Source organism: Budorcas taxicolor, chromosome 21 (assembly GCF_023091745.1).
Source record: "Budorcas taxicolor isolate Tak-1 chromosome 21, Takin1.1, whole genome shotgun sequence".
NCBI classification, from domain to species: domain Eukaryota; kingdom Metazoa; phylum Chordata; class Mammalia; order Artiodactyla; family Bovidae; genus Budorcas; species Budorcas taxicolor.
Window position 1 is genome coordinate 24,435,925 of NC_068930.1, and position 26,430 is coordinate 24,462,354.

The 26,430-nt window shown below is 46.4% G+C and overlaps 2 protein-coding genes across 2 annotated transcripts in view; both read left to right on the forward strand.

Moving 5' to 3' along the window:
- GDPGP1 (GDP-D-glucose phosphorylase 1) overlaps positions 1-26,430 on the forward strand; it is a 198,690-nt gene that overhangs the window by 23,395 nt on the left and 148,865 nt on the right. The gene's annotated exons all lie outside the window — the stretch shown is intronic.
- Positions 388-25,985, forward strand: VPS33B (VPS33B late endosome and lysosome associated). The gene is made up of 23 exons (XM_052659905.1): positions 388-757; positions 2,766-2,846; positions 3,211-3,272; positions 5,069-5,118; positions 5,311-5,378; positions 15,665-15,710; positions 16,746-16,840; positions 17,135-17,239; positions 17,621-17,717; positions 17,945-18,022; positions 18,676-18,749; positions 19,040-19,126; positions 19,286-19,376; positions 19,784-19,858; positions 20,090-20,154; positions 20,263-20,317; positions 22,649-22,695; positions 23,307-23,439; positions 24,062-24,135; positions 24,781-24,882; positions 25,035-25,110; positions 25,226-25,342; positions 25,636-25,985. Exons 1-23 carry the CDS (start codon positions 662-664, stop codon positions 25,713-25,715), a joined length of 1,854 nt encoding a protein of 617 aa, XP_052515865.1. The 5' UTR covers positions 388-661; the 3' UTR covers positions 25,716-25,985.

Consider the following 26,430-nt stretch of genomic DNA (forward strand, 5'->3'; position numbering starts at 1 on the left):
AGAGCTCGCCGCTAACTTTGTGGAGTAGATGTAATCGACAGCCAAGATGCCGGGTGATCAGTGCCCTCCGGATTCCCAGTTAGTTTCGCCCATTTCACGAAGTTCTGAAAATGGAGCAAGTGCCCAACGCTTCCTTGCGTGCGCTAGGAGAATTGGGTGTACCTTTCAAATTTAGTTTAAGGTAAAATCCTTTTATCACAGGAACACTCGCCTCTGGTCCGGGAAGACACTGGAACGTTGACGCGTTGCCGCGCGTTTTCAAATGTCCCTTCCAGGACGCCGTCCTTTTCCGGGTACCCTGAGCGGCGCTCGAGAGTACGGGACTTCCGGGAGGTCTAGGAAGCCGCCCCTCTCTTTGGTATCTCTGCAGGTGTAGACCCGAATCCTGCGGACAGGCTGAGTGGACCGGGAGGGGCGGGGCGGGATACGGTGACTGCAGGCCTGAAGCAAGGTCCCTTTGGCTGCAGCTGTCTGGCCGAGAGGTGGCCGGCCATTCATTCCTCCAGTGTGGCTGACGAGCGAGGGCCCCTTGGGGGGCTCTTTCGGGTTCTGTGCCCTTACCTGAAGGAGAGCCATCCTGCGCTTACCCGGGCCGCTGCGGGTCTCCTCGGAGCGGAGGGCGTCCCCCTTCTTCCACCTTGCGGCTCAGGTGACCGCCGCCATGGCTTTTCCCCATCGACCGGACGCCCCAGAGCTGCCTGACTTCTCCATGCTCAAGAGGCTGGCCCGAGACCAGCTCATCTACCTGCTGGAGCAGGTCAGTGCCCGCCACGTCGGGGGCCTTTACTGCATCAGTAGTTTAGCACTCACTGGATGCCTAGTTCTTTCTTACTGAATTCCGTTGATCTTGCTTTGGTCCTTGGAGCTTCTGTGGCAGGTCCAAAATGAAGCACAGGTCCTTTTTTTTTTTTTTTTTTTTTTTTTAATACGGGCAAGGGAGACACCACTAGTGTCAGGCATCACTGGGGATGGAAATATGGTTAAAACAACTTGGACCTTAGGGATCTTACTTCCTGATCTATTCATAGGCATTACTGGGAGCCTATGAAGCACAAATTAGAACACATAGGGTATCCTGTGGTAAATGAATGACAGCTAGGGTTCATGAAACAGTCATTTCTAGCTGGAGTAATCGAGGAGTTTCGAGGAATGGAGTGTGAAGATAAACATACTTTAATTAGAGATGGGAGAGGGTATTCCAGGCAGATGTACTGGTAAGAGCAAAGTTGAGGAACCTGGAAAGGACAAGGCATGTAATACATGGAAGAGAGGGATGAAATAGACAGTAGGCATTAGGTAGCTACTGAAGGTTTATCCCTGATTCCTGTGAATGTTTCAGCCTTGTTTCCCACCATTCCCTGACATCCAAGATTTCTCAACCTTGGTAACACTGACATTTTGGGCGGGTTAATTCTTTGTGGTGGGGCTGTCCTGTGCATTGTAGGATATTTAGCAGCATCCCTAACCTCTGCCAGTAACACCAGATGTCAGTAACACCCCCTGGCCTAAGATGAGACAACCTAAATGTCTCCACACTTTGCCAGATATCCCCTGAAGGGCAAAATCAGTCCTGGTTGAGGACCACTGCTTACATGCACCTTACCCATCAGGCAAACTGAACTGCTCTTCTGCCCTTGCCATTCAGCCTGTTAGCTTTCCCTGGCCTTGGCTGAATTACCATCTCAATCTGTCACTGCCCACAGCCTACCCGTTTGTCAAAATCATGTTGAGAGGAAGCTTTCAATGACTTCACCCTCTCTTCTGCTCAATGTGACCTCTCCTTCCTCTGGACAGATGAGAGAGCAGCGTCAGGAATGGTGAAGCAGGAAGTGGGTGGGAGGGTGAGGACTGCCCTGGGTTAAGTTTTCTGCCTTGAACATTTTCTGTTCTGTTTGTAATTAGAAATAAAATGCCATTTGAAGAGATGTTTGGCAGTTGGTTGTGGGGTTGCAGGATACACGGTGCAGTTTTGTTTTGTTTGGCTTTGTTCAGCAGGAGATCAGTTGGTTTTTCAGGAGCTGAAGAGGAGGAGGCAGTGGAGCAGAGGAGCAGTGATGTAGAACAGGGCCTCAGGCGAGCAGGAGGGTTGAGTGAGAAGGATGTGACCTTAGAAGGTGAGGGACTTCCCAGGCAGTCCAGTGGTTAAGACTCCAAGCTTTAGTGCAGGGGGCATGGATTGGATCCCTGAGCAGGGACCTAGGATCCCACATGCTGCGTGGCCATAAAAAAAGATGAAATATCTTTCCACTGGAACCAATAATGAATAGAAGACAAAAATAGGTGAATATGTAAAGAAATGTCAACTGCGGCGATAGACAGTAAATAAGGTGCTGGGTTAGGTGAGGTCTAGTGCCTTTCCAAGGAAACTCAGAGACTTTTTTTTAAATGATTTTCTTTATTGACTTATGGCTCTGCTGGGTCTTGGTTGCTGCTCCTGGGCTTTCTCTAGTTGTGAGCAGGGGCTACTCCTCGTTGTAGTGCATGGGCTTCTCACCGCGGTGACATTTTTGTTGCAGATCATGGGCCCTCAGGCATGCAGGCTTTAGTAGTTGTGGCACACGGGCTTAGTTGTTCCGCGGCATGTGGGATCTTCCTGGACCAGGGGTCAAACCCATGTACCCTGCGTTGGCAGGTGGATTCCTGTCCACTGTGCCACCAAGGAAGTCCCCAGCTCAGAGACTTCTATTAAATGGATGACTGAGTGAACTCTCTACTGAGGGGCTTGTATGACCTGAGAGTGATCCAACATACTGTGTCTCCTTCAGCTTCCTGGAAAGAAAGACTTGTTCATTGAGGCAGATCTTATGAGCCCTTTGGATCGAATTGCCAATGTCTCCATTCTAAAGGTAACTTGCCCCCATTCCCAGGTGGATCAGGCCCCTCTTTGCTCATTAAGCAGTTTTTCTTTTGATGAATGGTACAAATTACTGAGGAGTAATTACTACCCTTCTAGGGTAAATATATGATAGCAGAGTTGAGTGGACTGGGGGGGGATTGATCCTCTTTGTGTTGTTTTTGAATTATTTAAATGTTGATTTTTCTACTGACAGTTTGAGGAAGGTTCAGTGGAATGGTTGTTAGGGGGGCATTTTGACTCCTAGAGTTAGTATAAATAGGAGGAAGCCCTTTCAGAAGACCCCTGTCTTTGTATCAGGCTTCAGGTTCCCAGTCACACTTACATCTGTTGTTTCATTTGATTCTTGTCTGTAGCAACACGAGGTAGACAAGCTGTACAAAGTGGAGAACAAACCAGCCCTCAGCTCCAGTGAACAGTGAGTGTCCGGGAGCCTTGGTCCCTGCACATTTGCCTTTGATCAGTCCTTGGCTGAGATCTAGCCCCATGACATTTGTGATATCGAAGCATTTCACTTCCCTACACCTTTACAATTTCTCCCCTAGGTTATGATTTATCCTCCTAATTGGTCTCCTTGTCTGCAGTTTCTCCTTTGTCCTCTTCTCTCTCTAACCCAATCTACCAGCTCTAACCACATTGATTGAAAGAAAGTGAAAAAGTCTCTCAGTTGTGTCTGACTCTTTGCGACCCCATGGACTATACAGTCCATGGAATTCTCCAGGCCAGAATACTGGAGTGGGTAGCCTTTCCCTTCTCCAGGGGATCTTCCCAACCCAGGGACTGAACCCAGGTCTCCTGCATTGCAGGTGAATTCTTTACCAGCTGAGCCACAAGGGAAGCCCAAGAATACTGGAGTGGGTCGCCTATCCCTTTTCCAGTGGATCTTCCCGACCCAGGAGTTGAACCAGGGTCTCCTGCATTGCAGGTGGATTCTTTACCAACTGAGCTATCAGGGAAGCACTCCCCCACCACACTGATTAATCTTTCACAAATAATTTCCTTGTGATCTCCTCCAGAACCTTCAGGCCTTCCCTTACTTACCCACTAAAGTCTCCATTGCTCATCATAGATTCTAAAGCTGCCTCCCAGAAGGCCTTGCGCCCTCTGTCCAGCCTGGCCTCTTGCACATACTCTCTCACCTGATGCACTTTCGTGTGTTTCCCCGCCCTACACACAAACCTCCATGCTTCTGGCCACTCCACCCACTCTGCCTGACCTTCTCTCCTCTCCTCACTGTTCTCGTCACAGACACCCAGCCTTCAGAGCCCAGCCCCACCTCCTCCACGAAGCCATCCCAGGGTCGCCACCCCGGGGTGATTGTCTCCTCCCCTGGATTTGCATGGAGCTCAGTGTTTGTCCTGTTCACCTGGCACTCAGTCATATGCTGCCTGTCTGTTGTCTGGCTTTTGTTTTTATTTTCAGTATTTCTCAACTTAAGTCATGTACACCCTCCCTTAGAGGAAAAAACCCTCCTAGATACATGGAGAATACATCCACAAATCCCATTTTGAAAAACATGTCATATACTTCCTTGTATTATTTTTGGTTAATTATTTTGGTTAATTATTTTTGATGGTTAATATACTCCATGCATACATGCATCTTATTTTGCCCAATAAACTGTAAATTATTTGAGAGCAGAAACTTCTGGGTCCACCATAAGGCCAATAAGTTCCCCCAGCTCATCACAATATACCTGCTTTATGTTTTTTAATTTATTCTTAATTGGAGGATAATTGCTTTCCAGTGTTGTTTTGGTTTCTGCCATACAACAGTGTGAATCAGCCACAAGTATACATATGTCCTCTCCCTCTTGAACCTCCCTCCTGTCCCTCACCCCATCCCACCCCTCTAGGTTGTCACAGATCACTGGACTGAGCTCCCTGTGTTATGCAGCGGCTTCCCACTAGCTATCTCTTTCACATGTGGTAGTGGGTTTATGTTGATGCTCCTCTCAATTTTTCCCACCCTCTCCTTCCCCTGCTATGGCCACAAGTCTGTTCTCCACATCTGCATCTCTAGTCCTGCCCTGCAAATGGGTTCTTCTGTACCTATACCTGCTTTACTGAGGGGAGTCTTCTGTGGTGAGTCAGCCGAGAACGCTGGCGTGGCTTTGGCCGGCTGAGAACTGTAGCACGTGGTGAGAGTTAGCATTACTATCACCAACTTCATGATTTTTCTTCACTAGGATTTTTCCCCCCTTCTGTCCCATAGGTTGTGCTTCCTGGTGAGACCTCGCATCAAGAATATGCGGTACATTGCCAGTGAGTGTGTCACAGCGCTCGCTGTCACTAAGACCTGGGGGAGGGCGGGAATGTCTGAGGGCCGCGGCCAAAAGAACCCTTTCATAAGGAAAGAATTGTTCGGGTTGGCCGTGCCCCGAGGCTCGTCGCTGCCTTGCTTCTAGTCTAGCGTAAGGCCCATGGCTTTCTGGGCTGCCTCCCTTCTGTCCGTAGGTCTTGTCAATGCTGACAAAATGGCTGGCCGAACTCGGAAATACAAAGTGATCTTCAGTCCTCAGAAGGTGAGTTTGGACCCATGTGGGCGTGAGATACGGTAGAAGAGCATGGGGGACTGGGACGGGGTAAGGGGCCCACCGCTGTGTCTCCCTCTAAGCGAATTCTGTGTGACTGAACAAAATACCTGCCATTGTCTTTTTATTAATGTAGCAGAGTCTCCTATCAAATTTCCCCAAATACAGATAGTACAGTAGTGAGAGGTGGCCTCTACATGTGAGTGTGTGCATGCTCGGTTGTGTCTGACTCTCTGTGACCCCATGGACTGTAGCCCTCTAGGCTCCTCTGACCATGGCATTCTCCAGGCAAGCATACTGGAGTGGGCTGCCATGCCTTCCTCCAGGGGATCTTCCCGACCGAGGGATCGAACTTGAATCTCCTATGTCTTTTGCATTTCCGGTGGATCCTTTTACCACTGTGCCACCTAGGAAGCTATCTTGTTTAGGAATATAAATATGTGAAGTATAACATTATGACTAGGGCAAGAATATTATTGAGTAGAATAACCAGATTACACGATACTTTTTAATGTTATTTAAAGGAGCTATAGTAGTTAATTTCTAGTTTGGGGAGTCTTACAGAACCCTTTTTTTCCAGTTATACTTCCAAGGACAGATTTGTTTAAATAGGAAACAGAACAAGTTGGTAACAGTTTCAAATAATGCTGCAAGCCTCCATAACACACAGAAAAACAAAACTGAGATTTTAATGAATTTTTTTCTTTCTAACACCCTATCTAATCAAATTCTTTGACCTGATTTTCCATCACAGGACCCTCTCTTTAGTGGCTGTAGGGAGGAGGAGATCTCTCTTTCTTCCTGAGCTCCCTCTGTTAATTATGAAGATTGGCAGTTTGCCAAGTGGGCAAAGGAATCCCATTAGTTAGAATTAAAAATAGGCCTATAAGATTTCAGTTTGGGTTTTTTTTTTTTGCAGTGAAATAATTAGGTATTTTATTTACAAAAGTAAAAATAAGATTTGAGTTTTGTGAATCAATCAGTTTGATCTTTAAAAGGAAAAATATGGGAAATAATATAAAAGATGTCAATTTACATAGCACACAAAAGTAGGCAGAATAATTTTATACAATAAACAGTCATAGGAGATGCTAACAAAGTACTGGATAATATGCCACTTAGTAAAGGAAAATAACCTACACAAAGGTTAAAAATTGACATAAACCACTAACATAAAAATTATGAAAGCTAAACAAAATTGGGAAAATATTTATAAGTATTGCTATACAGAAAACTCACATACACCCGTAAGAAAATTTTGATTCTAATAAATGAATTAGCAAGAGCATTATTTTAATTACAAAAGGAATGGCTTAGAAACATTTGGAAAAGTCAGCCTCATTAATAAAACAATGCTGATTAATAGATTTAACTTTTTTTTGGACCTATTAGTAAAGTTGTTTTCCCTCACTGCTGTTTTTTTACTATGTCAATTATATATATTTTTTTTTAAATATAAATTTATTTATTTTAATTGGAGGCTAATTACTTTACAATATTGTACTGGTTTTGCCATACATTGACATGAATCCACCATGGGTGTACATGTGTTTCCCCATCCTGAACCCCCCTCCCACCTGCCTTCCCATCCCATCCCTCTGGGTCATCCCAGTGCACCAGCCCTGAGCATCCTGTATCATGCATCGAACCTGGACTGGTGATTCATTTCACATATGATAATATACATGTTTCAATGCCATTCTCCCAAGTCATCCCACCCTCGCCCTCTCCCACAGAGTCCAGAAGACTGTTCTATACATCTGTGTCTCTTTTGCTATCTCGCATACAGGGTTATCGTTACCATCTTTCTAAATTCTATATATATGCATTAGTATACTTTATTGGTGTTTTTCTTTCTGACTTACTTCACTCTGTATAATAGGCTCCAGTTTCATCTGCCTCATTAACTGATTCAAATGTGTTCTTTTTAATGGCTGATTAATACTCCATTGTGTATATGAATCACAGCTTTCTTATCCATTCATCTGCTGATGGACATCTAGGTTGCTTCCATGTCCTGGCTGTTATAAACGGTGCTGTGATGAACATTGGGGTACACGTGTCTCTTTCAATTCTGGTTTCCTTGGTGTGTATGCCAGCAGTGGGATTGCTGGGTCATATGGCAGTTCTGTTTCCAGTTTTTTAAGGAATCTCCACACTGTTCTCCATAGTGGCTGTACTAGTTTGCATTTGCACCAGCAGTGTAAGAGGATTCCCTTTTCTCCACACCCTCTCCAGCATTTATTGCTTGTAGACTTTTGGATAGCAGCCATTCTGACTGGCATGAAATGGTACCTCATTGTGGTTTTGATTTGCATTTCTCTGATAATGAGTGATGTTGAGCATCTTTTCATGTGTTTGTTAGCCATCTGTATGCCTTCTTTTGAGAAATGTCTGTTTAGTTCTTTGGCCCATTTTTGATTAGGTTGTTTATTTTTCTGGAATTGAGCTGCAGGAGTTGCTTGTATATTTTTGAGAGTAATTCTTTGTCAGTTGCTTCATTTGCTATTATTTTCTCCCATTCTGAAGGCTGTCTTTTTACCTTGCTTATAGTTTCCTTTGTTGTGCAGAAGCTTTTAATTTTAATTAGGTCCCATTTGTTTATTTTTGCTTTCATTTCCAATATTCTGGGAGGTGGGTCGTAGAGGATCCTGCTGTGGTTTATGTCGGAGAGTGTTTTGCCTGTGTTCTCCTCTAGGAGTTTTATAGTTTCTGGTCTTACGTTTAGATCTTTAATCCATTTTGAGTTTATTTTTGTGTATGGTGTTAGAAAGTGTTCTAGTTTCATTCTTTTACAAGTGGTTGACCAGTTTTCCCAGCACCACTTGTTAAAGAGATTGTCTTTTCTCCATTGTATATTCTTGCCTCCTTTGTCAAGGATAAGGTGTTCATAGGTGTGTGGATTTATCTCTGGGCTTTCTATTTTGTTCCATTGATCTATATGTCTGTCTTTGTGCCAGTACCATACTGTCTTGATGACTGTGGCTTTGTAGTAGAGCCTGAAGTCAGGCAGATTGATTCCTCCAGTTCCATTCTTCTTTCTCAAGATTGCTTTGGCTATTTGAGGTTTTTGTATTTTCATACAAATTGTGAAATTATTTGTTCTAGCTCTGTGAAAAATACCTTTGGTAGCTTGATAGGGATTGCATTGAATCTATAGATGACTCTGGGTAGTATACTCATTTTCACTATATTCGTTCTTCCAATCCATGAACATGGTATATTTCTCCATTTATTAGTGTCCCCTTTGATTTCTTTCACCAGTGTTTTATAGTTTTCTATATATAGGTCTTTTGTTTCTTTAGGTAGGTATATTCCTAAGTATTTTATTCTTTTTGTTGCAATGGTGAATGGAATTGTTTCTTTAATTCTCTTTCTATTTTCTCATTATTAGTGTATAGGAATACAGTGGATTTCTGTCTGTTGATTTTATATCCTGCAACTTTACTATTATTCATTGATTAGCTCTAGTAATTTTCTGGTGGAGTCTTTAGGGTTTTCTACGTAGAGGATCATGTCATCTGCAAACAGTGAGAGTTTTACTTCTTCTTTTCCAATTTGGATTCCTTTTATTTCTTTTTCTGCTCTGATTGCTGTGGCCAAAACTTCCAAGACTATGTTGAATAGTAGTGATGAGAGTGGGCACCCTTGTCTTGTTCCTGACTTTAGGGGAAATGCTTTCAATTTTTCACCATTGAGGATAATGTTTGCTGTGGGTTTGTCATATATAGCTTTTATTATGTTGAGTTATGTTCCTTCTATTCCTGCTTTCTGAAGGGTTTTTATCATAAATGGATGTTGGATTTTGTCAAAGGCTTTCTCTGCATCTATTGAGATAATCATATGGTTTTTATTTTTCAATTTGTTAATGTGGTATATTACATTGATTGATTTGCGGATATTGAAGAATCCTTGCGTCCCTGGGATAAAGCCCACTTGGTCATGATGTATGATCTTTTTAATGTATTGTTGGATTCTGTTTGCTAGAATTTTGTTAAGGATTTTTGCACCTATGTTCATCAATGATATTGGCCTGTAGTTTTCTTTTTTTGTGGCATCTTTGTCAGGTTTTGGTGTTAGGGTGATGGTAACCTCATAGAATGAGTTTGGAAGTTTACCTTCCTCTGCAATTTTCTGGAAGAGTTTGAATAGGATAGGTGTCAGCTCTTCTATAAATTTTTGGTAGAATTCAGCTGTGAAGCCGTCTGGTCCTGGGCTTTTGTTTGCTGGAAGATTTCTGATTACAGTGTCAATTTCCGTGCTTGTGATGGGTCTGTTAAGATTTTCTATTTCTTCCTGGTTCAGTTTTGGAAAGTTGTACTTTTCTAAGAATTTGTCCATTTCTTCCAAGTTGTCCATTTTATTGGCATGTAATTACTGATAGTAGTCTCTTATGATCCTTTGTATTTCTGTGTTGTCTGTTGTGATCTCTCCATTTTCATTTCTAATTTTATTGATTTGATTTTTCTCCCTTTGTTTCTTGATAAGTCTGGCTAATGGTTTGTCAGTTTTATTTATCTTCTCAAAGAACCAGCTTTTGGCTTGTTGGTTTTTGCTATGGTCCCTTTTGTTTCTTTTGCATTTAAATCTGCCCTAATTTTTAAGATTTCTTTCCTTCTACTAGCCCAGGGGTTCTTCATTTCTTCCTTTTCTAGTTGCTTTAGGTGTAGAGTTAGGTTATTTGACTTTTTTCTTGTTTCTTGAGGTATGCCTGTATTACTATGAACCTTCCCCTTAGCACTGCTTTTACAGTGTCCCACAAGTTTTGGGTTGTTGTGTTTTCATTTTCATTCGTTTCTATGCATATTTTGATTTCTTTTTTGATTTCTTCTGTGATTTGTTGGTTATTCAGCAGCATGTTGTTCAGCCTCCATATATCGGAATTTTTAATAGTTTTTCTCCTGTAATTGACATCTAATCTTACCGCATTGTGGTCAGAAAAGATGCTTGGAATGATTTCAATTTATTTGAATTTACCAAGGCTAGATTTATGGCCCAGGATGTGATCTATCCTGGAGAAGGTTCCATGTGTGCTTGAGAAAAAGGTGAAATTCATTGTTTGGGGGTGAAATGTCCTATAGATATAAATTAGGTCTAACTGGTCTATTGTATCATTTAAAGTTTGTGTTTCCTTGTTAATTTTATGTTTAGTTGATCTATCCATAGGTGTGAGTGGGGTATTAAAGTCTCCCACTATTATTGTGTTATTGTTAATTTCCCCTTTCATATTTGTTAGCATTTGTCTTACATATTGCGGTGTTCCTATGTTGGGTGCATACATATTTATAATTGTTATATCATCTTCTTGGATTGATCCTTTGATCATTATGTAGTGTCCTTCTTTGTCTCTGTCCACAGCCTTTGTTTTAAAGTCTATTTTATCTGATATGAGTATTGCTATGCCTGCTTTCTTTTGGTCTCTGTTTGTGTGGAATATCTTTTTCCAGCCCTTCACTTTCAGTCTGTATGTATCCCTTGTTTTGAGGTGGGTCTCTTGTAGACAACATATATAGGAATCTTGTTTTTGTATCCATTCAGGCAGTCTTTGTCTTTTGGTTGGAGCATTCAGCCCATTTACATTTAATGTAATTATTGATAAGTATGATCCCATTGCCATTTACTTTATTGTGTTGGGTTCAAGTTTATACACCCTTTCTGTGTTTCCTGTCTAGAGAAGATCCTTTAGCATTTGTTGGAGAGCTGGTTTGGTGGTGCTGAATTCTCTCAGCTTTTGCTTGTCTGTAAAGCTTTTGATTTCTCCTTCATATTTGAATGAGATCCTCACTGAGTACAGTAATCTGGGCTGTAGGTTATTTTCTTTCATCACTTTAAGTATGTCCTGCCATTCCCTCCTGGCCTGAAGAGTTTCTATTGATAGATCAGCTGTTATCCTTATGGGAATCCCCTTGTGTGTTATTTGTTGTTTTTCCCTTGCTGCTTTTAATATTTGTTCTTTGTGTTTGATCTTTGTTAATTTGATTAATATGTGTCTTGGGGTGTTTCGCCTTGGATTTATCCTGTTTGGGAATCTCTGGGTTTCCTGGACTTGGGTGATTATTTCCTTCCCTATTTTAGGGAAGTTTTCAACTATTATCTCCTCAAGTATTTTCTCATGGCCTTTCTTTTTGTCTTCTTCTGGGACTCCTACGATTCAAATGTTGGGGCATTTAACATTGTCCCAGAGGTCTCTGAGATTGTCCTCATTTCTTTTAATTCGTTTTTCTTTTTTCCCTCTCTGTTTCATTTATTTCTACCATTCTATCTTCTACCTCACTTATCCTATCTTCTGCCTCCATTATTCTGTTGGTTCCCTCCAGAGTGTTTTTGATCTCATTTATTGTATTATTCATTATATATTGACTCTTTTTTATTTCTTCTAGGTCCTTGTTAAACCTTTCTTGCATCTTCTCTATCCTTGTCTCCAGGCTATTTATCTGTAACTCCATTTTGTTTTCAAGATTTTGGATCATTTTCACTATCATTCTTCAGAATTCTTTATCAGGTAGATTCCCTATCTCTTCCTCTTTTGTTTGGTTTGGTGGGCATTTATCCTGTTCCTTTACCTGCTGGATATTTCTCTGCCTTTTATCTTGTTTATATTGCTGTGTTTGGGGTGGCCTTTCTGTATTCTGGCAGTTTGTGGAGTTCTCTTTATTGTGGAATTTCCTCACTGTGGGTGGGATTGGACGGATGGCTTGTCAAGGTTTCCTGGTTAGGGAAGCTTGTGTCGGTGTTCTGGTGGGTGGAGCTGGATTTCTTGTCTCTGGAGTGCAATGAAGTGTCCAATAATGAGTTATGAGATGTCAGTGGGTTTGGTGTGACTTTGGGCAGCCTGTATATTGAAGCTCAGGGCTATGTTCCTGTGTTGCTGGAGAATTTGTGTGGTATGTCTTGCTCTGGATGTCTTGTTGGCCCTTGGGTAGTGCTTGGTTTCAGTGTAGGTATGGAGGCTTTTGATGAGCTCCTATTGATTAATGTTCACTGGAGTCAGGAGTTCTCTGGTGTTCTCAGGATTTGGACTTAAGCCTCCTGCCTCTGGTTTTCAGTATTATTTTTACAGTAGCCTCAAGACTGCTCCATCTATACAGCACTAATGATAAAACATCTAGGTTAAAGATGAAAAGTTTCTCCACAGTGAGGGACACCCAGAGAGGTTCACAGAGTTACATGGAGATGAGAAGAGGGAGGAGGGAGATAGAGGTGACCAGGAGGAGAAGAGGGGGAATCAAAAGGGGAGAGAGCAAGCTAGCCAGTAATCACTTCCTTATGTGCACTCCACAGTCTGGACCACTCAGAGATGTTCACGGCATTACACAGAGAAGAGAAGAGGGAGGAAGGAGACAGAGGTGGCCAGGAGGATAAAGGGGGGAATCAAAAGGAGAGATACAGAACCAGCCAGTAATCAGTTCCCTAAGTGTTCTCCACAGCGCAGAACACACAAAGAGATTCACAGAGTTGGGTAGAAAAGAGAAGGGGGAGGGAGGAGATAGAGGCAACTTGGTGGAGAAAAAGAAGAGTCCAAAGGGGGAGAGAGCAGTCAAGCCAGGAATCTCGCTCCCAAGTAAAAATGGGTACTGAAGATTGGGTTCTTAAAGGTACAAAATTGATAACATGTACCAAAAAGCAAAGATTAAAAATCTAGAGTAGAGGTTGGATTCTCAAAAATACAATATTAAAGAAGGAAACAAAGTCACAAAAGTTATAAAATATATATATATGAAGTTTGCTTTAAAAAATAGGGTCTTTTCTTTTTGCAAAATAATAGTAGGTTATAAAAATGAAAATTAAAGGAGTAATAGAGGACTTAAAATTTTTTTTTAATTTAAAGAATGATAATAGTAAAAATATATCTTGGACTTTCTCTGGTGGTGTTGTGGACAGTGTGGGGTCAGTGCATTTTCAGATAGTTCCTTGATCTAGCTTATATTTCTCAAGATCTATAGGCCCTTTCCTATGTAGTCGGTACTAACTATAGGGTTTTAATCTATTGCACCTGTCACTTCCAAGGCGGTTCCCTCTGTTTTAGCTTCTCCTGTTTGCTGGTCTCTTCAGTGTCTAATTTCCACCCTGACACAAGGGGGCGGTGGTAGACACTTTTTTAGGCTCCCTTGTTCAGTCGTGCTGTGGAGAGGGAGGATCACTGCAAACAAATAACACTGGCGTGTGCTCGCAGTGTCTCAGCCACACTGCGTTTGCCCCCGCTCACGGCGTGTGTGCTTTCCCTGCCTACACTCCTTAGGCTGTAGGTTGCTCTGCTGGGAACTGAGGCCGGCCCTGGGTTGTATGCACTTCCCCAGGTCTAAGCCGCTCAGGTTCAGGTATTCGGGTAGTCCTCAGAGGCGCAGACTCGGTTGGGCCTGCGTTTTGTGCCCTTCCCAGGAGGTCTGAGCAGCTCAGGTGACCAGGTCCTTGGCGAGCACGGTCGCCCCCCAGGTGGTGGCTGCAACTTACGCCTACCCCGTACCTTGCCGCTCAGTTTTCTGGGTGTACAACCAGCACACTTTCTCAGGTGTGCCATGTGTCACTTTTGGGGAGCTGATCTCTGGCTGTGACCCTCCCAGCGGATGTCGACCGTCCAGAATCCCAAGAAGTCTTGGTTAGCAATGAAGCCTTCTTGCAGTTTGGTCGAGGATGCCTCTCTCGGGCCGCGATTACCCCCTTCTGGCTCTGGCTGCCCTCGCCTGCCTGTCTCTGATGGGGGATGGGCCGGTCCACAGCCGGCTAGCTCTGCTCAGTCCTTTGTTCTGTGAGCAGGCCTGGCGGTGTCTTAGGTTAGGGCTTTTTGCGGGATAGCTATCCCACAGTCTGGTTTGCTACCTCAAGTTAGGTCCCTCAGATTGCCCTCAGGGCATTCAGGCCCAGTCCTTACTCTAAGCAATGCAGCCCGCACCTCCCTGCCCAGCCCCCGCTTGCTAGTGGCGGATGCTGGCATCTGTGCTGCTTCCCCACTGGGGGAGTTACCGTCAGGCATGTAATCTGTGGGTTTTATTTATTTTTCATCCTAGTTATGTTGCCTTCTGAGGTTCCAAGACTTGCCACAGACTCGCCAGTAAGAGTGTTTTGTGGTGTTTGGAAACTTCTCTCTTCTTTAAGACTCCCTTCCCGGGACGGATCTCCATCCCTACCTCTTTTGTCTCTCTGTTTATCTTTTATATTTTTTCCTACCTCCTTTCGAAGACGATGGGCTGCTTTTCTGGGTGCCTGATGTCCTCTGCCAGCATTCAGAAGTTGTTTTGTGGAATTTACTCAGCGTTCAAATGTTCTTTTGATGAATTTGTGGGGGAGAAAGTGGTCTCCCCGTCCTATTCCTCCACCATCTTAGGACCGCCCCCGATTTCAGTTTTTATTTATTTGGCTGGGCAGGGTCTTGGTTGTAGCATGCTGCATCTCTAGTTGATGCATGTGGGATCTAGATACTTGACCAGGGATCGAACCTGGGCCCCCTGCATTGGGAGCCTGACACAGACACCACTGGCTTTGACCACAGAGATCTAGGGCATCTACATAAAAAGATGAAGGTGGGCGTGAGGAAGCAGAAGCAGTGGTACCAGATAATTCTTCACAAACCCAGTGATGTCTGTGTTGGGCTCTTCTACCTAACATCTCTGGTGTTGGAGACGGCTGCCTATTCTTCCCTGAACCTCTGCCTTTAGAGATGCTATTTAGAGGCGCTAGTTTCTCTGTTCCCGCCTCTGTGTATTCTTTCTTGGTCTTCTCTGGAAGGTCTTGGACTGTGCACTCTTGGTTCCCTAGAGTCCCGTCCTTAGCTCTCTTCTCTGTGTTCTTTTGAACAAACTACCTACTTTAAATGTAATGTATGTGCCATGAACCCCAAGGCTGTCTGTCCAGACCTCCCCCTGGTGTCTGCAGAGGTCCCATGGACATGTCCTAACCAGAACTCCATCCCTCCCCTCTCCACCCCACTGCTCTTTACCTCCACCTGCTCCTCCTCCTCTGTTTCTATAGCACTGTCACGCCCTTCTTCTGAGCTCTACCTCCGGGACTCACTCTTCCATGACAGCTGAATACCCTCTCCTTCGTAAAGCTTTTCCAGTCATTCAGGGAGAAAAGAGCAATTGACTTAATAAATAGATAAAATGGATGGAAAGGAAACATAGTATTAGGCAAGATGATTCCAGTGGTCCTTTCTAGATCTAAGAGTCTGGGTTCTCTTGTCTTTTCAGTAACTGTAGTCCTCATCAGTGACCACAGAGGAATCCAGGGAAATGGAAAGAACAAAGAAGGGGGTTACTAATCAGCTTCCCTCTGTCTTTCAGTTTTATGCGTGTGAGATGGTGCTTGAGGAAGAGGGCGTCTATGGAGGTGAGAGGAGATGAGTGAGTGGAAAGGGGAAAGTAGGTGTGGGAGAAGGCCCTGCGGGTTGCCCCCTGCTGTATCTCCTCCTTTTCGCTCGCTGTCTCATTCCTGTTGGCATGGCAGGAGGAGAGTGTCCTTAGAGTGGGAAGAAGTACCCCAGCTTAGACCACTAGTGGGAGAGTATGGAAGGGATCCTGAGGGGTGTGCTCTCTTCCTTCCCTCCCAAGACCCCCACAAGGAAACCGTGTGCCTTCCCTCCTCTGTGTGCAACACAGACCTGGTCCCCAGTCCTTCCTGCTGGAAATCCTGCTCGGAATAAAGCCCAGAGCCCTCAGTGTGGCCTCCTGCACTTCTCCGGTTTGGCCCCTTCCTGCCCTTTAGACTCATCACGTGTGCTCCTCTCTCCTGAGTCACCGCCCTCCAGCCGTGGGGACTTCACACATCTGTTCCTGTTGCCTAGAATATTCCTCACCCTAACCTTCTTTGCCTACCTGAATCATACTTGAATTCTAAGCCTAAATGTCACTTCTTTAGGGAAGTCTTTCCTATATCCCTGGTTGGGGTTAGATCCTTGAGCTGTTTGTGCTCTTAGGTTGCTGTTTCTTCTTTGGAGCCTGCAACTGGAATCCCATTTGTCTGCTGTGCACCCTCCCACTTCACTGTGAGCTCCAGAAGTTAGGAGCGTGTCCCCAGTACCTAGCCTAGTACCTGTACATACACAGCTTTCAGTCAGTACTGTCAGATGATGCATAGATGAGTGAGTGTTTCATTGGCAATCTTGGTCGGTACTCTAATGGATACACACCACTTACCACATTGTATTACAGGCTGTTACACACACACGTCCTCTCCTTATCAGCCTGTGAGCCCCTTCCAGGCAGAGACTGTATCTTACTCATCTCTGAGTATCCCGGGCTTAGTACAGTACCTGAGGCAGTGGGGCAGGCCCTCGGGAAGTCTCACATGACTGCGGTGGACCTTCCCTCTTCATGTGGAGCCGCGTGCCTTTGGCAGGAAGGCTGACGCTCTCTGTACCCACAGATGTGAGCTGTGACGAATGGGCCTTCTCTCTCTTGCCTCTTGATGTGGATCTGTTGAGCATGGAACTACCAGAGTTTTTTAGGGACTACTTCCTGGTGAGTGCAGGGCACTCGGGTCTTGGCATCAATGAGTGGGGACAAACATGGGGTCCTGTGGGCTATGGATTCAACCTTCTTCCAGCTCATCTCATGTATCATGAGTGATACTGATTTGGAGGTGGAATGCTGCTGACCGATATTCACGAGGCTTCCTTTGGGGCCAATGAAAATGAACCCTCTGAAGCATTGCTGAGACCCTGCCCTTCTGCTCCGGGGCTTCTGGGCCTCGCCCCTTTCCAGATGAATCTGTCAGGTTGATCTATAGCTTTGTGGCCCACGTGGTCCCTGCAGGAAGGAGATCAGCGTTGGATCAACACTCTGGCACAAGCTTTGCACCTCCTCAGCACCCTATATGGACCCTTCCCCAACTGCTATGGAATTGGCAGGTGTGCCAAGGTGAGAAGTTCTGGTCCCCAGATAGCCCGTATTTCACCTGTTTTCTGCCCACTAAGATTATTCAAGGGCATCTGTGATGTGATGTATAGGCTTTTGTTGCTCCAGAAGAGGTCCCCAGAGCAGAGAACTCGTGTGGCTAACAGAACAGCAGGACACCCCTGGGTAGCATTCCTAAATATTTGGGGGCAGTGAGACTCCTTCACTGCTGTCAGGAAGGATGGGGAGGGATGGGAACAGATGGAGTAGAAGAGGTAATCATGTTATAATGAGCTCTTCCTTGGGGTCAAGGAGAAGGATTGCATGGAACGGGTTGGGTTCTATAAGTGTGGGGCTGCAGAAGGGACCTGGACTCAAGACTGAGGACGTGTTGGGCCCTAGCAGATGTCGTATGAACTCTGGAAGAGACTGGAAGAGGAGGAGGATGGTGAAACCAAGGGCCGAAGGCCAGAAATTGGACATATCTTTCTCCTGGACAGAGGTGAGCTCTGCTCAGCCCTCCTCTCTTCCATGGACCCGAGAAAACATGGGAATATCGGGAATATAGCAGACATGGTGGCACAGTTGGAATCCTCCAGCGGGGGCTGTGAATGCCAGCATTGACCACGGGGAGGGGCGGCGTGGGCACTTGGGCCCCATGGACACTGAGATAACTGGGTGGTAGGCTGAGTCGAGGAAGACCCTCATGGTTGGGGATCTCGATTTCAGACGTGGACTTTGTGACCGCACTTTGCTCCCAGGTGGTTTACGAGGGCCTGGTGGATGACACCTTCCGCATCAAGTGTGGTAAGTGGCATCTCGGCGAGACAGAGGTGTGTTCGACTCCTCGGGCCTCCCCGAGACCCAGACTCAGAGTGAAATGCTGGCTTCCAAATGGTTTGTTGTGGCTTTGTTGCAAAGTCCGACTCCTTTATGACCGCGTGGACTGTAGCCCACCAGGCTTCTCTTTCCATGGGATTTCCCAAGCAAGAATTCTGGAGTGGGTTGCCATTTCCTCTTCTAGGGAATCCTCCTGGATCAGGGATCGAACCCGCATCTCCTGCATTGGCAGGTGGATTCTTTACCGCTGAGCCACCACTGTGTGCTCAGTCATGTCCGACTCTGCGACCCCATGGGCTGTAGCCTGCCAGGCTCCTCTGTCCATAGAATTTTCCAGGCAAGGATACTAGAGTGGGTAGCCATTTCCTACTCCATGGGCCACCAGGGAAGCCCCCAAATAGTTTGGGGGACCTTTAACTCATTTTTTTTTTGCCCTGCTTTTGGGATCTTAGTTGCCTGACCAGAGATCGAACCCAGGCCCCTGGCAGTGGACCTAACCAGAGCCCTAACCACTGGACTGCCAGGGAAGTCCTGGGGACACCTTTCACGGCAGTTCAGGAAAGGGTGGGGAAGGATGGCTTCCTTGGAGATCGTCAGAGCTGTCCCCTCTGCTCTCAAAGGGAGTGTTGACTTTGGCCCGGAAGTCACGTCCTCTGACAAGAGCCTGAAGGTGCTGCTCAATGCCGAGGACAAGGTGAGCATGCAGGTGCCTGCAGACGATTTCCCAGGCTGCTGCCACCACGAGGCTACGGGCCCCGGTGCTGGGAGGGGAGGCTGAGTCCCCGGAGGGAGGGCCACCCCGCTAGCTGAGAGGGCACCCCAGGGCACACAGCAGGGATCTGACACGTCCTCATCGAAACCGGCTCAGCTTTCTCTGCTAGAACCGCTGAGCACGCGCCCTGTACTATTGCTGCGCCGAGGAGGCAGGAAGACGAGAGGTCTGAGTCTGTGCAGTCATCTGTTCCTGTCACATTCCCCTCACAGGTGTTTAATGAGATCCGGAATGAGCACTTCTCCAATGTCTTCGGCTTCCTGAGCCAGAAGGCCCGGAACCTGCAGGCCCAGTATGATGTGAGGCTCCTACCTGGGGCCTCTGTCTGTTTCCTCAGTGGCTCCCAGGCTGCTGCCTCCCTGATGCTACCGCTGGGCAGGGATTGGGGGGGACCTGCGGGTGTGCAGTGGTCACTTCTGTGTGAGGGCAGAAGGCCTGACTTCGGCACATCCCCACAGCGTCGAAGAGGCATGGACATCAAGCAGATGAAGAACTTTGTGTCCCAGGAGCTCAAGGGACTGAAACAGGAGCACCGCCTGCTGAGCCTCCGTACGTTTCAGCTTGAGGCCAGGGTGAGGGGAGGGCTGCAGAGGAGCTCTGCCTCTGGGAGGAGATCCCGTTCATCTATCAAATAGTGCTTTAAAAAAAGAATTATTTTAATAATATCAGTGTTTCTGGTTGCTTTAAAAAAAATTATTTATTTATTTGGCTGTGCTGGGCCTTATTGCAGCATGTGGGATCTAGTTCCCTGACCAGGGGTCAAACCTGGGCTCCCCTGCGTTGGGAGTGTTAGCGACTGGTCTACCTAGGAAGTCCCAAATAGTGCTCTTATTTGCTCTGAAATGGGAAGAAGTGCTCCTGCACTTTGCCTGAAAAAGTTTTTATTCTCCTAGACAGTAAAGAGACCTCCTTCCAGAAATAGGAATGTGTCAGCTCCCCTTTTGTCCTGTCTGCAGATATCGGGGCCTGCGAATCCATCATGAAGAAGAAAACCAAGCAGGACTTCCAGGAGCTCATCAAGACTGAGCATGGTGACTTGGCTACCTCTCCTGCTTCCGCTTCCTGGACTCCCGGCCCCAGCCCATCCTGAAAAGATGCTCTTTGGCACTTTCCAATGCTGGTTCCTGCTAGAAGTTCTGGGGGCCCCTTAACCCACCCCAAAAAGGATGGAGAAAGAGATGGGGAGACAGATGCCCATTAGCATAGCTGGCAACAAGCTGAGCCATTCCCCCAGTAATAGGCTCTCCTCTGATTCCTTGCAGCGCTGCTGGAGGGGTTCAACATCCGGGAGAGCACCAGCTACATTGAAGAGCACATAGACCGGCAGGTGAGGCAGGGCGGGACAGAGCGGGGAGCGGTGGGGCCCAGGCAGAGGAAGAAGAGAGAACGTGTGTTACGAGACTTGAATTCTCCCTGACTCTTTCTTCCTGTGCAGGTGTCTCCCATAGAAAGCCTCCGTCTTATGTGCCTTTTGTCCATCACGGAGAATGGTGAGTCCCAGGGACCAAAGGTTGAAAAGTATACCTTAGGGACAGAAAAAGTCATTTTGAAAGAAAGAGAAATGTCCTAGCAGACAGAACATATCCCCTGTAAGCTCATGGATTCTATTGCCTGTAATAAAGCAGGTTTTTGTTTGGGGTGAAACATCCCCAGGTCATTAAGGTGATTTATCATGCCTGCCCTAAGGAGGTCTGCATCTAGTCCCCTTCTCTTCAGTAAGGCCTGTCCCATCGTAGGACTGTCAAGGGTAGAGCTGAGCGACATGTCTCTCATTATTCCATCTGGACTCCTACCCTCAACACGATTTCATAATCAAGACACAGTTCAGGAAAAACCAATTTCATAAGCATTTTAGCAGCTCGGATTCTGCAGCTTTTCATGGCAACTTGTTCTGAGTTTTGAAGTCTTCCAGTTTACAAATACTTTTAAAATTTATTTTTGGCTGCCCTTAAAATTTATTTTTGGCTGCCCTGGGTCTTTGTTGCTTCAGGGTTCTGTTGTGGCACATGGGCTTAGCTGCTTCACAGCATGTGCACCGGCACTGGCAGGTGTATTCCTAACCACTGGACCACCAGGGAAGTCTCGGCAGATATTTTTAAGGTTGCTTTTTACCCAAAGAAGTCATTTGCTTATTCTATATCCCCTTTATTGTAGTTGGAAGCCCATTTCCTCTTACATCTGAGAGTTCCCTGTCGCATTTTGGGAACCCATGTGGACACTTCTCCCATTCCTCACTTGCTGTTAAGCAGTTCCTGGGAGGACTGGCCCCTAGCCAGGGAAACACGCACAGGAAGTCCCTTCTCCCTGTGCTTGCATTCCCCTCCCCCACCCCACCCCCATGGATGAAACTGGCATTTGTCGGTGTCCCTTCGCCAGGGCTCTTTCTTGGAACCCTCAGATCCAGGCTTTATCTTTCAAAAAGCAGGCTTCAGTTGAGGAGTCAATTTAGAATTGACTACACAGGATACAAAGTTAATATCAAATCCAACTCCTTCCTTCTCATTCAGTTCAGTTCAGTTGCTCAGTCATGTCTGACTCTTTGCGACCCCATGAATCGCAGCACGCCAGGCCTCCCTGTCCATCACCAACTCCCCAGAGTTTACCCAAACTCATGTTCATCGAGTCAGTGATGCCATCCAGCCATCTCATCCTCTGTCGTCCCCTTCTCCTCCTGCCCCTAATCCCTCCCAGCATCAGGGTCTTTTCCAATGAGTCAACTCTTCTCATGAGGGGGCCAAAGTATTGGAGTTTCAGCTTTAGCTCAGTCCTTCCAATGAACACCCAGGACTGATCTCCTTTAGGATGGACTGGTTGGATCACCTTACAGTCCAAGGGACTCTCAAGAGTCTTCTCCAACACCACAGTTCAAAAGCATCAATTCTTCGGTGCTCAGCTTTCTTCACAGTCCAACTCTCACATCCATACATGACCACTGGAAAAACCATAGCCTTGACTAGACGGACCTTTGTTGGCAAAGTAATGTCTCTGCTTTTTAATATGCTATCTAGGTTGGTCATAACTTTCCTTCCAAGGAGTAAGTGTCTTTTAATTTCATGGCTGCAGTCACCATCTGCAGTGATTTTGGAGCCCCAAAAAATAAAGTCTGACACTTTTTCCACTGTTTTCCCCATCTATTTCCCATGAAGTGATGGGACTGGATACCATGATCTTCGTTTTCTGAATGTTGAGCTATAAGCCAACTTTTTCACTCTCCTCTTTCACTTTCATCAAGAGGCTTTTTAGTTCCTCTTCACTTTCTGCCATAAGGGTAGTATCATCTGCATATCTGAGGTTATTGATATTTCTCCCAGCAATCTTGATTCCAGCTTGTGCTTCTTCCAGCCCAGCGTTTCTCATGATGTACTCTGCATAGAAGTTAAATAAGCAGGGTGACAATATACAGCCTTGATGTACTCCTTTTCCTATTTGGAACCAGTCTGTTGTTCCATGTCCAGTTCTAACTGTTGCTTCCTGACCTGCATACAGGTTTCTCAAGAGGCAGGTCAGGTGGTCTGGTATTCCCATCTCTTTCAGAATTTTCCACAGTTTATTGTGATCCACACAGTCAAAGGCTTTGGCATAGTCAATAAAGCAGAAATAGATGTTTTTCTGGAACTCTCTTGCTTTTTCGATGATCCAGCGGATGTTGGCTATTTGATCTCTGGTTCCTCTGCCTTTTCTAAAACCAGCTTGAACATCCTTCTCATTAGGGTGTGTGGTTTTTTTTTCTGCGGGGAGGAGGGTTTGTTGATTGGTGGGTTTGGCTATACACGTTAGGACACCCCAACTGGCTCCTGAACCTTTATCTTTCTTACCCTCAGGTTTGATTCCCAAGGATTACCGATCTCTGAAAACCCAGTACCTGCAGGTAAGGCCAGGAGAATGTGTTCTTGAGGGAATTTGGTGGACATTTTTGAAATAGTTGAAGAAGAAATAGCTCCTTTCTGGTCCTGGTCACCCTTCTGTTCCCATGCGGCCTCCGTCTCAGCACAGACACCCTTCCCGCTGCCCTCATTTCATTCTGCTCCCTGCTTTATGTGGCTAGCGTGGGAGGGAATCTGAACAGTTCAGCTGTTGGAAGCAGTGGTGAGGTCTTGCTCTTGGACTCTCCCTCCCTTCAGCTCCTTGTGAGGCATCTATACAGGTTTCCTTCCAGGTCCTTCTCAAGTCCTGCCTCCTCTGTGACGCCTCCCCCTCCCCCCCAATCCTCCCATCCATAATTTTCTGTGTTCTTTACTTGTTTCGTGCTACTTTTATTGTCTGTTTGGCATTTGGTTATTTCTGACGTGACTTCCCCAGCACAGCACTATAAAGCAGTGATCCCCCAATTAAAAAAAAAAAAAAATTCTTCCCCACAAACAAGTGTGGGCTTTTCAGGACACAGACCGCATAATCCTCCTCTTCCCCACCTCCGTATCACCTCACAGGGCTAGGCCCTTGGTGGATGCTTAGTAGAGAGCTGAATTGCATTTTGTTCAGAGCTATGGCCCCGAGCACCTGTTGACCTTCTCCAACCTGCGGCGAGCTGGGCTCCTAACAGAGCAGGCCCCAGGAGACACCCTCACAGCCGTGGAGAGTAAAGTGAGCAAGCTGGTGACTGACAAGGCCGCAGGTGAGCAGGGAGCACAGGTAGCCCCTTCTGCCCTCCCTGGCCCTCGGTGCCTCTTCTCTCAACAGGTGGAGCACGCTGGCCAAGGGGAGGACAAGCTGGGGGAGGAGAAGGCAATTCCTTACTGTCGCTGCCCTTACCGCCACTCCTCCTGCTCTCTAGAACAGCTTCCAGTTAGTGAACGCTGATGTGCTAAGCCTTTTAGATACACTTTCTCATGTAATCCTCTCAAACCCTCTCCATGGTAAGTTGTATTATCTCCATTTTACACATGTGGAAACCAAGGCAGAGGGAGGTTAAGTGACTTGTTCAGGGCCCCTCAGTCAGTCAGGTTTGACTCCAAAGGCCATACACTTAACCAGTAAACTGTAGCTCACCCTGTAGATTGCATTTAGTAGAGGTGCCCTATAGAAGGAGGAAGACTGTGGGTGGGGAGAGAAAGGTAGTGAATGTCTTGATCGGTTTCAAGGAACTGTAGGTAATCTGCTTTGAGGAGGGTCTTCAGGTGTGATAGGTCCTGCTCTTTGAGGAGAGACGGTCCTGTCACTTCCTGAATGGTATCACCCAGAGCAGCATCGTTAATCCTTAAACCTTAGATAAAACCCAGCACAGATTTCTTTCCCAGGAAAGATTACTGATGCCTTCAGTTCCCTGGCCAAGAGAAGCAATTTCCGAGCCATCAGCAAGAAGCTGAATTTGGTATGTGGATCAGGAGTGGATAGGGGGAGGCAGTGGGTTCAGTCCTTTGTGGAATACTTTGAGCCCACAAAACCCTTTCTGTTACTTTGTTTTTATAAAGATCCTTTTGTTTGGGAACTTCCCTGGTGGTTCAGTGGTTCAGACTCCGAGTTTCTAAAGCAGAGGTGTGGGTTCAGTCCCTGGTCGGAGAGCTAAGTTCCCACATGCTACCAAAATGCAGCCAAAAACTGAAAATTAAAGGAAAAAGATTCTTTCGTTTGGTAGCATTATAGCATGAGTTTAATTTAATAATGAGACAAGACACAAAGGTTCATTCATTTAGTAAACATGTAACACATACCTACGAGTATCAGAGAATGAGCCAAGTGCTGCTTCAGTGACAGGCGTGTCTTATGTCACTGCTGGAGGGTCACAAAGGGGCACTCTTGCCAGGGCACATGTGCCCTCATTCAGCAGAACTGGCAGGTACTGAACAGCTTCCATCTTTGATTATGGAGTTTTTCCCCAGCCCACCAAGGCTATTGCTGCTTTTCCCTTTAGTTGAAGTAAGAACTGCTCTTAGGGGTACACCACTTTTCTCTGACTCTGTAAAGGACTGGAAGGCCGAGTTGCCGCTTGCCTCCTGTGTTCTCCTTTACCCTCCAGATCCCACGCGTGGATGGCGAGTATGACCTGAAAGTGCCGCGTGACATGGCGTACGTGTTCAGCGGTGCGTACGTGCCCCTCAGCTGCCGAATCATCGAGCAGGTGAGAACGTGGCCCCCTCCCATTCACATTTCCTGCTCGCTGCTTTCTCTTAGTCCCTGGCCTGGCCCAGCTTGTAACTACCCGAGCAACTAGCAAGAAACGTGACAGTCTGGCTGCTGCTGGACTTGAAACTAGCGCTTGTGCCTTCCCAGGTGCTGGAGCGGCGGGGCTGGCAGGGCCTGGACGAAGTGGTGCGGCTGCTCAACTGCAGTGAGCTGGCCTTCACAGGTGCATGGCCTTCCTTGCCCAGTGGGGGTGGGTGAAACAAGGGGAGGGCGCGATGCACCACCCAGGATGCACCTGCGTGGCCAGTGAAGAGCCAAGTCTGGTCTGGTCTTTGCAGACATGACCAAGGACGACAAGGCCTCCAGCGAGTCCCTGCGCCTCATCTTGGTGGTGTTCTTGGGTGGCTGCACGTTCTCTGAGATCTCAGCCCTCCGGTTCCTGGGCAGAGAGAAAGGTGAGAACAGGCCTCAGTGGGATCTGGGGGGCCAAGGGCAGACCTCAGGAAGGCTTCTTTACAGGCCTCTGGGTACCACCTGCTGCCATCTTGCTGGGGACCGAACAGCAGGTAGCCCAGTTCCACCCAGCGTGGCAAGTTGCGGGGCCCAAGAGCATGGTGCTGGTGCACCTGGGACTACAGACTGGTGCTCTGACCCAGCCCGGGCTGTGGAACTGGAGGGGCCCCACATGGCTGGTGTCAGGGGCTCAAATCTGCCCTTGGTCACGTTTGGTGGTGCTCTTACTCCTTAGGGTACAGGTTCATTTTTCTGACGACAGCAGTTACCAACAGTGCCCGCCTCATGGAGGCCATGAGCGAGGTGAAAGCCTGAAGTTTTCCCTGCCAGTGTTGATGTCTTTCCTGGACGTGTTCCTCAGTGGGATGCAGGAGTCTGACTCGGAGCTGCTAAGAAAATGTCTACCAACTACCCGCCTAAGAGCTGGGGAGCAGGGGACTTTCCTGGGATCTAGAGAACCTATCTGAGGAGAGAGTTCACCTCCTGCCCTCAGGACGTTTCTTTTTTGTTCATGAAGTACAGCCCCTGCTAATAAGATAAGGAGGATCTTTTTCTAAATCCTCTTTGAGTATCACTGTAAATAAAGCCTCTACTCTCAACATATTATGTTTAGTTCTGGACAGGCACTTTCACAGTTTATTGGGGGGAGGTAGAGGGGGCTTTATATAGCAGCTTTGTGTGCTCCGCAGCTGGGACTGGGTAGTTGCTCTGGGCCTGTTCTGTTTCTTCCTTGAAACTTGCCCTGTAATTCATTTTCCTCAATCATAACACAGGGATTAGATGATCAGTAAGCACCCTTCCAATTCTAAAATTCTGTGATTCATTGTGTTTTAGGAAAAATGAGTTTGCTATTGTTTCAACACAAGGAGGCACTTGCATTTTAAGCCTTCTGTTTCTTATTGCAGAAGGAAAGATGTGTCCCCCGTCAGAGCAGTTTTAGGCACTGTGCTCCTCTAAAGGCCACTAGTGCCCCCGTAAGTGCTAATTCTCAGGGCCTCTCTTTCCCTTCACCCTTTAAAAACGGTGAACT

What these genes read in the sequence shown, in the direction of transcription:
- VPS33B (XM_052659905.1), top strand. Translation starts at nt 662, where the DNA reads ATGGCTTTTCCCCATCGACCGGACGCCCCAGAGCTGCCTGACTTCTCC. An exon ending in CACCTTCCGCATCAAGTGTG is followed by an intron (nt 18,023 to 18,675) that starts GTAAGTGGCATC and finishes CTGCTCTCAAAG; the next exon opens with GGAGTGTTGACTTTGGCCCG. An exon ending in ACCTGCAGGCCCAGTATGAT is followed by an intron (nt 19,127 to 19,285) that starts GTGAGGCTCCTA and finishes ACATCCCCACAG; the next exon opens with CGTCGAAGAGGCATGGACAT.